The sequence below is a fragment of the Fukomys damarensis genome, unplaced genomic scaffold, assembly GCF_012274545.1.
Source record: "Fukomys damarensis isolate Sample0158 unplaced genomic scaffold, DMR_v1.0_HiC HiC_scaffold_33, whole genome shotgun sequence".
Classification (NCBI taxonomy): Eukaryota; Metazoa; Chordata; class Mammalia; order Rodentia; family Bathyergidae; genus Fukomys; species Fukomys damarensis.
The window spans coordinates 4,618,064-4,627,955 of NW_022900945.1; the positions used below are offsets into that span (position 1 = coordinate 4,618,064).

Here is a 9,892-nt window from a genome sequence, read left to right on the forward strand (position 1 = left end):
CACCACCCTCCCTTTTCCTGAGCCTGCGTTTGCCCCGTGGTCTCAGGGCCTGGCTCCTGCGCTGAGCGCATCTCGGGGGCTCCCCGGCTGCCTCCCCTTCCCTCCCTGGGTCCCCTCCCCGTTTTCACTGTTATTGTCATTACTTTTTTAGTTCGTGTTTGCGACACATAATGGTTACTTTCACTGTGGGTGGCTGGCGATGAACACAAGGCAGCTCCTCTCCCTCGGTGTCCGCTCCTCCCCTTCCCCTCACCCTTTGTCCCTTGGGCCCCTTCCCCTTTGCAGATCTGTTGCCTCGATTCCTCTATTGTGCGTCGCTTTACTTAAAATGAGAGCAACCATATGGTACCTAAACTCTCGGGTCTGATTTAGTTCACTTAACATTGTTTTCAGGTGCGTTCCTTGTAAGTGTGTTAAATGGAGCCCTCTTTGTTGCAGGGTAGTTTGTAAGACCCCGCACGGCCTTTCCCCAGTGCCTGTTGGTGGACAGAGCTGCTTCCGGGATTTAGCCCTTATGAATAATAGTTATTGTGCTGCTACAAACACCTCTGCACCATCGTGTCTTCCGCTGTTTGGGGAAGATACCTCGCTGAGGAATAGCTGAGGCCAATAGAATTTCTGTTTTCGGTTTTTTGAGGCTTCCACAGTGGTTACTCTCGTTTACACCCCCACCAACAGTGTAGGAGCGTTTGCTTTTCACTGCAGCCCCACCAGCATTGGTCATCGTTTGAGCTTTTGGTGACTGACATTCCTAAGGGACAAACTGCAGGTGACATGACCCTCTGCGTAGAAGACCCGAAGAGTTCCACCAAAAGCCTCGTAGAATGAAAAACCAATGTCGGCAATACAGCGGGCAACAAAATCAACGCACAAAAATCAGTAGTGTTCTACACCAATAGTAAACTCACTGAGAAATCAGGACAACGATGCCGTCTCAATAGTATCAGGAATAATAATTAACCTAAACAATGACATGCACCAAAAACTCTAGCACTCTGAAAAGGGGGATTAAGAAGAAATCAGAAATGAAACACTGTCCTGTTTCAGGATAAGTAGAACCAATATTGTCAAAACGGTCATACTTCCAAATCTCATGGGTAGATTTCATGCAATCCCAATCAAAATACCTACAGCATTCCCCACATAACAACAGAAAAAAAATCCTAAAATTCACAAAGAACCAGAAGAGATCCAGAATAGCAAAAGCAATCCTGGGTAACAGAGGAAAGCAGGGGGCATCGCAGTCCTGGACTTTAATACTTCCAGTCAACAGTGATAAAAATAGCACAGTGCTGGCATAAAAACAGAGACGAAGTCGGTGGGCCAGAACAGAGAATGCAGAAACAACCCCAGACACATTCAGCTGGGCAGCAAAGGGAAAAAAACAACCAAGAGACAACCTACAAGATGGGGAAATAGTTTTGGCAGCTGTTCCTCAGACAGAGGACAAACATCTAGAACATATCAAACAACTCCAAAAATTAGACCCTCCAAAAAAAATAAAAGATTCCATCAAAAATGGGCTAGTGAAACGAAGAGGCACCCCTCAGAAGCACAAATGGTCAGTAAGTAGGTGAAGAAACGTCCGGCATCGCTGGTCACTAGGGAAATGTAAATTAAAACAATACTGAGATTCCACTCACCCCGAAAGAATGGCTCTGCCCTTGTTCTTTGACCCCTCATTCTCGGTCATCTTTTAGGGCTCTCCTTGCCCCCCGAGACTCTGCAGGCCTCACAGGCCGGCCCCTGCTTCTCTCTTGGCCTCTACCCACCATGTGGTTTCGACACTATCCCCATGCTAGAGGGGTGGGCTGCCCCAGCCTTGAACCCTCGACTGCCCTCTGGATGTCTCATTTGTACCTCGTGGAGGTGGAAGACCCATCTCTCCTCACGATGTAACTGTAGGGGAGAAAGAACTGGCTCAGTGGAAACCCAGTTTCAAGACCCTCCTTCCTCTCAGAAAAGCTCTCTCTCAATAAAAACTTTCCTACTCTTCTCTCCTGTCCTTCAATCCTTTCTTCCATGTATGAGACAGGAACTCAGGCCGTCTAACACGCTGGACATCACTTCCCCGTAACACATAACCCCTGAGGCCTCCCCACTCCAGCATCATCTACTCCAGGGCCGCAGAGCCAGCTCCTCATCCAGACCTCAGGGCCTTTGCTTGTGCTCTTCCCTCCTGAAACGCACTTCCCCCCATGTCTGCACGGCCCACACCACAGTCTCCAGGAATCACTGGCCCTCCCCGCTGCTCTGTCCAACCCTACAGACTTCCTCTACCTCAGTCCTCCCCTTCCCCTCAGCATCTGTCATCCTCACAGAACTCAATGCCACCTAAACTGAACACACTGGCTCTCCGCTCATGAATCCTGTTCATTGTCACCCATGACCCTGGAAGGCCCAGGGGGAGCAGGGATTTTGTCTGCTTTGTTCTATTCAAAACAAAATGACATCAAATTTAAATGCCCATCTAAGTGGCCTTTTGGGGGGATTGTGAACTGGGGCACACACCATCCTGCAAAACAGAATGGATGCTTGTGTGGGCCAGGCCTGAGCAGTGGGGTTTGTAAACAGCAAGGAGACAGAGCAGTAGGGGAAAACCAACTGGTCTGTATCAAGTTACTTCAGAGTACTTTTTCGCATGGGTTAAAGTGGACTCAGAGCAAACACGAAGACTCCTGTGAAATTCCAGTTTCAATTTAACACGACTGACTCCATTTTCTTTTGGTCCAGCTGGCTGGGGTCAAGTGCAACATCTTAGCCCATAAGGTGTGTCTAACACTTCCCTGAAAATCTTTAATGCCTAGAAGAGTGTGGGGCACATAAGTAGATACTCAATAAATACTCACAGGAGGGATGAAGGCATAAGAGACAAGAGCCCAACCTACCAACTCCATCTGCTGCCCCAAGAGGGGAACGTGATTGCAGGAAAGCAGGGAAGTGCTGCTGGACACCATGTGTTTGCTGAAGGTCTTCAAGTGCTCCCCATTTTATCATCACCGTTGTTGTTGTTGTCCTAGATTTCCACTATAGAACCAAAAGGCAATGATACAGCGTATAATTATTCATTTTTCTCATCTGTGCAATTTCTCTTTTCATTTTCATGGATCACGACAGTCATTTTCAACCATCTTTTTGCTTCTGACTGAAATCTTTTCTTCAAATAGATTCATCTGACAGATTTAATAACACCTCAGCAAGCAAAATGTCCCTCGTGTCTTGGGGGGAAAAAAATCTTTCCAGCTGCCGCGCTAATTAGACAGCTCTCTGATAATTAGGGGCAGACAAATTGTGCCGAATGTCAGAGAGGATAAGCAAGCAAACCAGTGTAATTACCTGCCAGAACATTAATTAAATATCTTACTAATAAAACAACAACAGCAGAATTCTCAAAGGCCAGGCATTCCTGTGCTGGTAGAAATTTAGTATAAAGAAATGTATTGCTTCGGCTAAACATACAGACTTGGAGGGGATACGGGGGTTGGATTCATGCCTGTGCATGCAAAAAATGTGTTTGCCACTGAGCTACAACCCACACCCCTTAATCACAAGCGATTTTACAAGAAGACAAATTCCCTAGAAGTGGTTTTGTGTATTATGTATGAAGTGTGATGGAAAGAAATGGTGAATGTTAAAATTTTTAAAATTATTACAGTAAAAGAACCATTACCCTTACCCTCCCCCTAATGCTCCGCTCTCTTCGATCACACTCATCCCATCTTCCTGGCCACTTCCTGCAGCAGCTCTGGAGTCCTCTCTCCTGAGGGTCTTTAGTTCTGCTGTCCTGGCTGCCTCGATGTCCTGAACTGATTCAAAGTGTTTAGCTCTCCCAGTCATTTTGACTTTGGGGTAGAGCAGGAGTCACACAGTGCCAGATCCGGTGAGAAAGGTGGTGAGGACACAGTGTCATGTTTTCATGAGCCTGAGTTGCCATGAGATGATGTTCAGCAGCAGCAGTCACCAGATTTTTGATCACACCTGGTAAAGACCCTCAGGAAAGAGGACTCCAGAGCTGCTGCAGGACCTGGCAAAGATGAAGGGATGAGTGTGTTTGATGTGAGGAGAAGTATGTGAAGGGGGATTCGTGGCAATGTGTCTTTGCCTGAATACATTTTTAAATGCAAACATTCACTGTAGATTTTGACCACTCCTAAGGCATTGCTTTAAATTCCATCTCATGTTTTCCTGACCTGGCTGCTCAACTCCTGGTTGGAGCTATGGCTGGTGTGGTGTTTGTGTGGGGTACATGGGGACAGATGACCTCCAGGGCTCCCTGGCCAGCCTCACAGCCCTCACCGAATGAACCCCTTAGGCATGGGCCAGCAGCTCTCCCTCTGCCTGGATGTCCAACTCACCCAGACACATTTAAAAAAAAAAACAATTTTAAAAAATGACCAAAACCAAGCTGCTCAACCTACATCCAGTGCAAGCCCTACCAATCCTTCTTCATAGCTCCTCAGACATTTCAGGTGTGGCACTGAGGCAGAGCAACCCAACTGCTCTCCACCTGGCCCCAACCTGCACCCTCCTCTGGTGCCTCTGAGGGACTGGCTGTGACTATCTGTTTGTACACCACACACAGCTTGTTCCCAGTCACACCAACTGTGACAGTGTCTGCTGTCTGTTCACTGTCCATTTGCACGTCCTCACTAAGAGAACTCCCATGTCTCTGTTGGTAGCAATATGCACAGCTAAGAAATACATTTCCCCACCTCCCTTGCAGCTAGGTCCAGCCATGGAACTGAGTTTTGTCTAATGAAATATGCACAAAAGCTGTTACAGAACCAGGCATAGTGGCACATGCCTGTAATTACAGCCTTCTGGGAAGCTAAAGCAGGAAGACTGCAAGTTTGAGCCCAGTCTGAGGAACTCAGAGATATTGCAAGATCCTTTGTCAAAATTTTTATAAGTTAGAAAAGGATAGAGATGTAGCTCAGTGCACAGGCCCTGGGTTCAACCCTCAGTATTGAAAAACAAACAATATCTGTGTCCACGAAGTCTTTTTGAGGAGGACAGAAAAAAAGGAGAAATCATTTCCTCTTCTTCTCTCTTCATCCTTCCTGCTGACTGGCAAGTGGATGTGGTGATCCTCCTGCCTCCACCTCCCAGGTAGCTAGAACTATAAGCATGTACCACGTGACAGAGACTAATTTTTTTTTTTTTTTTTTTTTTTTTGGTACAGGGATCAAACTTGTCCGGTCCTTGCACTTGCAAGGCAGGTGCCGGAACTACTGAGCTAAATCCCCAGCTAATTTTTTTTTTTCTTTTGAGTCAGTCTCACTATGTAGCAGAGGCTGGCCTGGAACTCACAGCAATCCTCCTGCCTCAGCCTCCTGAGTGCTGGGATTATAGCTGTGCCAGCAGGGTTGGTGGGCTTCTGTCTTCAGTAAACCCATTCAACCACACTCAGAACTATACTAACCCAATCAGGGGGTCGATTCAGTACTACACACCCTTAATCAGAGGATCACACAGCCTAGATCCAGCCAGCTCTGAAAAACTCCCTTCCTTGTGAGCATAGAAGGTTTGGGGGGACATCCAGACACAGCCATAAGATGCTGCAGCCTCCCCACAGGCTCCTCTCCAATTAGGCTGCGTTAAGAGTTGGAGCTTCAGCGTACGGATTCGGGGCACAGTTCTGTCCATGCAGTGGCCATCTGTGGTCAAGCTGCTCCCCCCTTTCCGGGACCTCTCTTTTCCTCCCATCCATGTGTGGGGTCACCGTCTCTAACCCGCCAGCCCCTTGACAGTCCACACTTGCTCGGCACACTGAAGGCTTCCCCGGGGCCGACTCCCTCCCACAGGTAACTGAGCTAAGGGTGGGCCTTGGCCCTCACTGGGCCCATCCGAGAGTGCCCTGGAAATCTGGGCTGAGACTCTCCGGCGAGAGCTCTGGATGACCCTGGTCCTAACACCACAAGCTGCCGTCCATCTTGTTCGGCTCCCCATGACAGAACAGAAGAAGGATGACCTGGCTCAGAGCATGGGAAATAGAGAGAGAAATGCAAAGGGCAGGGAGGGGAGATGGAATGAGAGCCCCTGGCCTTAACTGTGAATAAAGCTCAGCCACATTCCTGACTGGAGCTCCATGAGAAACATTTATCATGCCCTCAATTCTTCAGCTACTTTTAATAGAGAGTCTTCATGCCTCTCCCCAGAATTAAAAACAATAAAAACTTGGCATTTTGGGGCTCCCAGAGCTCACACAATTTTCTTTCAATAATGATTAGCAGTGACTTGCCATGTTTGGGTGTTCGTTTCATCCTACACATCCCTTTCTCTGCACAAAGGAATATTTCATGCTGTTCTCAGCAAACTTGTTGTGAGGTTTAAACCTCAAACCATCTGACAGCTCCTCCCTCCCACAGCCTCTGCCATCGCAGCTGAGAGAATCAGCGGTGGGTGCAGCTCAGCTCGAGGAGAAGACCACACACTTAGAAGGCTGCCGGGCCGGGAGGGCTCGGGGAACTCGGCCAGCACGCTGTGTGGACGCCTAGGAGAGAACTAACACCCGAGCCGGTGTTTCGACTGCCTGACGATGGTAGCTGCTTTCTTTTCATCTCAGCTCTTCTCCTGAAGAAAGCACCATCTTCTGTGTTTGCACAGAAACCAGATGAGCTTATTATAAACCAGGGGAGAGATGACGCGGGTGTCAGCTGCCCATCCCCGGTGGGGGGGCCTCGGGGACAGGCGGTGACATAGCCGTTCGCACCGGAGACGGATCTCAGGCACGTAAGACAGGGCAGCTGCTGCTGTACAGTGCGGCCTGCCAGCTCCCACCGGGCTCCCCCAGCCTCCCACCAGCCCGTGAGGAAGGAGTCCTCGCCCCGCTCTGCACGGAGGAAGTGGCGTCCAGAGGGGAGAGGCGCCATGTACCCGGCACCAGCGGGCAGGTGAGTGGCGCCGCTGGCCTTTGAGCAGGGTCCCTCGGGCCCCTCGCGTCCTCACCGCGACGTGCCACGCCGCACACTCCTCGGGAGTGGGGCAGCTGTTCAGTTCGCTCCGTTGAGTCGCAACTCGAGACCGCAGGCGTCCTGCCACCAGGGTGTGATGCCAGTGGCGACACCAAGAACGTAGCGCTTGCACCAGCGGTGTGAGAGCTGGCGGGTGTGTAACAGTCATCGGGACAGGAACGCCTGTGGTGCGCACTCGGGTTCGGCGGTCCTGGTCAGGGAAACAAACACACCAGTTCCGCCTGGGCGCAGCTCAGAGCCTGGACTGAAACTTCCGCCCAGAGCAAGGCAGACGGGGAATTTCCCCTCCAATCACTGTTGGGATAGGCAAAAAAAAATTTAAGTATTTTAGGTTATGGAAAGAAAGGTGGTGTCAGTGTTACATTTCCGGCAATGATGCCTGCACTATGCTTTTGTTTTGTTTTGTTTTTTGGTACTGGGGATCGAACACTCGAAAGGTAGGCGCAGCACCACTGAGCTAAACCCCCAGCCCTACACTACGCAGATATAAAAGCATGTCTTTGTTAATATGAAAACACAGGCCAGGAATTCAGCTCATTGGATCGCAGCCTGCCTCACAAGCAAAAGGACCGAGATCGACCGTCCGCACCAAAAAAAAAAAAAAAAAAAAAAAAAAAAAAAAAAAAAAAAAAAAAAAAAAAAAGAAAAGAAAAAAGAAAGAAAACACACTGATACACTGTAGCTAAAGGGCCATAACATATTCGAGACCCGGGCGGGAGGCTCGGATGGCTCATCTTACTTGTCAACCTGATCAGATTGAGAATCACACAGGCCATAGGAAAGCACCCTTCTGGGAGGGCCTGTAGGCGGGATCCAGAGATGATTGGCACAGCGGATAGCAAATGGGTGGGGAAGACCCACCCTCAATGTGGGCAGCACCATCCAATGGGGTGGGACCCACACCAAAACAAAAGCGGAAGCAGCCGACTCGCTTGCTGGCTCTTCCCCGGCTCTCTGCTTCCTGGTCGCCATTTGGAGAGCAGCTTTCACCGCCTACCCTTCGGCCATGTTGTTTCTGCCTCCTGACGGGCCCAGAGCAAGGAATCCGGCCGACCGTGGTGCAACCTCTGAAACTGAGCCAAATACACCATCCCCTTGGAAGTCATTCTTCTCAGGTATTTTGGCACTGTGACGAAAATCTAACACAGAGGATTGAGAGGGGTAAAGAATACCGAGAGAACAAAACAGATCTAACAAAATGTTAAAAATAGGAATGTGGAGCTCGGGTTGTGGTTCAGTGGTGCAGCACCTGCCTGGCGAGCACGAGGTCCTGAGCTCAATTTCTGATACGGGGGAAAAAATCTGGTAAAAGAATTTCCTAGAAATTCATTGTATACTTTTCACATTTGAATTATTTCTTTTTTTCATCTTTATTAAGTTTCTTGGTTAAGTTTCCACCCACATCGGAATCCCCGGGTCCTGCCCGCACAGCTGCAGCCCAAATGCCCTGCTGCCCCAGCGGGAAACACGCGCAAGTGGAGAGTGCTTTTAACCGAGGATGCTCTCGCTGGAGGCGAACCCAAGCGGAAAACTGCTCACTCTCCAGTGAGTTCCAGCCACCTTAGTAGCCCAGCACAGACAGTGGCCTCGAGACCGCTTCCTGCATCTTGGTTGTCCTTCTGCGACATCCTTTTCACGGTCCGCATGGTGGCCAGAGCTCCAGACTCAGGTCACCATCACTGCTGCAGTCCCAGAAAGTGGAAAAGGTCTCCATGAGGAGTTCGCCTGCTATTTAAAGTGCCAGACATAGTCTGGCCCACGCCACTGTCCCTGCTCTAAGCCTTAACTGTCCCCAGTGAATGCAGGGCTCTGGATGGCCAGGAAAAGTCACATGTCACTCGGTGCAGGGGACAGTAATGGTCCCGGCCAGGGCCGCCCGACTTCACATGTGTCCCTGTGGACAGGAGAGTCGGAAATGAAGGTCTGACGCCAGACGTCTGCCTGAGGCCCAGAGAGGCTGCATGTACACCAATCCTTTCAGTGCACACTGTGAAAATTCTCAGTACTGAGTGTGTCAATGTAAAATAACAGCTGTCTCAAAGGAGATGAGAAAAGTTTATTGTGAGCCAGATATGGGTGACCATGGCCCAGAAACCTGGGGGCAAGTTACCCTGAATAATGTGCCCCTGCCAGCAAGAGGTTTGGGGCTTTGACAGTCACAGGCAAAGGACAGTCACAGCACACGGACCAGCGCCACTGGTGGGACCTTGGATGGGTGGGAGAGGAAGTTTCTGTGGGATTCAGAGGTCCCAGGTGGAAACCTCAAGCTCAGGGCAGCGGGGGCCAGCAACGTGTCCCAAGTTTATCTAGAAGTCGGAAGGACTCTGGGTCCTATGGGGGGGGGTGAGTGGCTGTCAACAGGCGCTAAAGACAGTGTCGGGCTGGCCCTGCGACACCCAGGCTGTCCCCTGCCAGGCTGCTCAGGCCCCCCAGGGCGTCCTCCTGCCGGATCTTTAGCGATGGTGCCTCTGTTCACACCCTTCCCACAGGGTGGCAGGGTGAGGCGACACATTCGTGCCCTGTGTCCCCAGCATCCCCTCCCAGCCTTGGCACATGATCTTTCTGTTAACCACTCCAGCCTGGCTTCCCTTCTGGCCCTGGGGTCTGTCTTGTCCCATTGTGTCCCTTTGTTCAGCGAGGAGCCGGGAGCGTGGCTGGTAAAAACTCATGAACCCGGGTGACAGGGACAGCACATCTGGCATCTCCGTGGTGCCATTCTGGGGTTGAGGAGAGGATCTCGCTGTGACTGGAATTTTCCCTTTGCTGGTGACAGGAATGGTGCCTTGCATGTGCTCCTTGGCCTGTGAGTGCTCTGGGGCAGCAGAAAAGTGGTTTCTCAGTGCAGAAGCTGAAGCCAGGGACCGAGGAATCAAGGACGCTCTCCTCTTCTCCTTCTCCCTCCCCCCTCCCCCCCTCCC

At 50.4% G+C, this 9,892-nt stretch overlaps 1 protein-coding gene and 1 long non-coding RNA gene across 2 annotated transcripts in view; one reads left to right on the top strand and one right to left on the bottom strand.

Annotated features, from left to right (window-relative positions):
• Positions 1-2,895: 2,895 nt before the first annotated feature.
• LOC117284000 lies at positions 2,896-7,896 on the bottom strand. Its single transcript, XR_004515054.1, has 3 exons — positions 7,714-7,896; positions 6,949-7,268; positions 2,896-3,027 (listed from the first exon to the last, which is right to left on the bottom strand). It is a non-coding gene; the product is annotated as an uncharacterized LOC117284000 (long non-coding RNA).
• A 114-nt stretch (positions 7,897-8,010) lies between these two features.
• Il12rb2 (interleukin 12 receptor subunit beta 2) overlaps positions 8,011-9,892 on the top strand; it is a 46,625-nt gene continuing 44,743 nt past the window's right edge. Inside the window, exons 1-2 of the mRNA XM_033758303.1 lie at positions 8,011-8,089; positions 8,353-8,519. Of these exons, the coding sequence (XP_033614194.1) occupies positions 8,473-8,519 (47 nt within the window). The 5' untranslated portion in view covers positions 8,011-8,089; positions 8,353-8,472. The remainder of the gene's footprint in view (positions 8,090-8,352; positions 8,520-9,892) is intronic.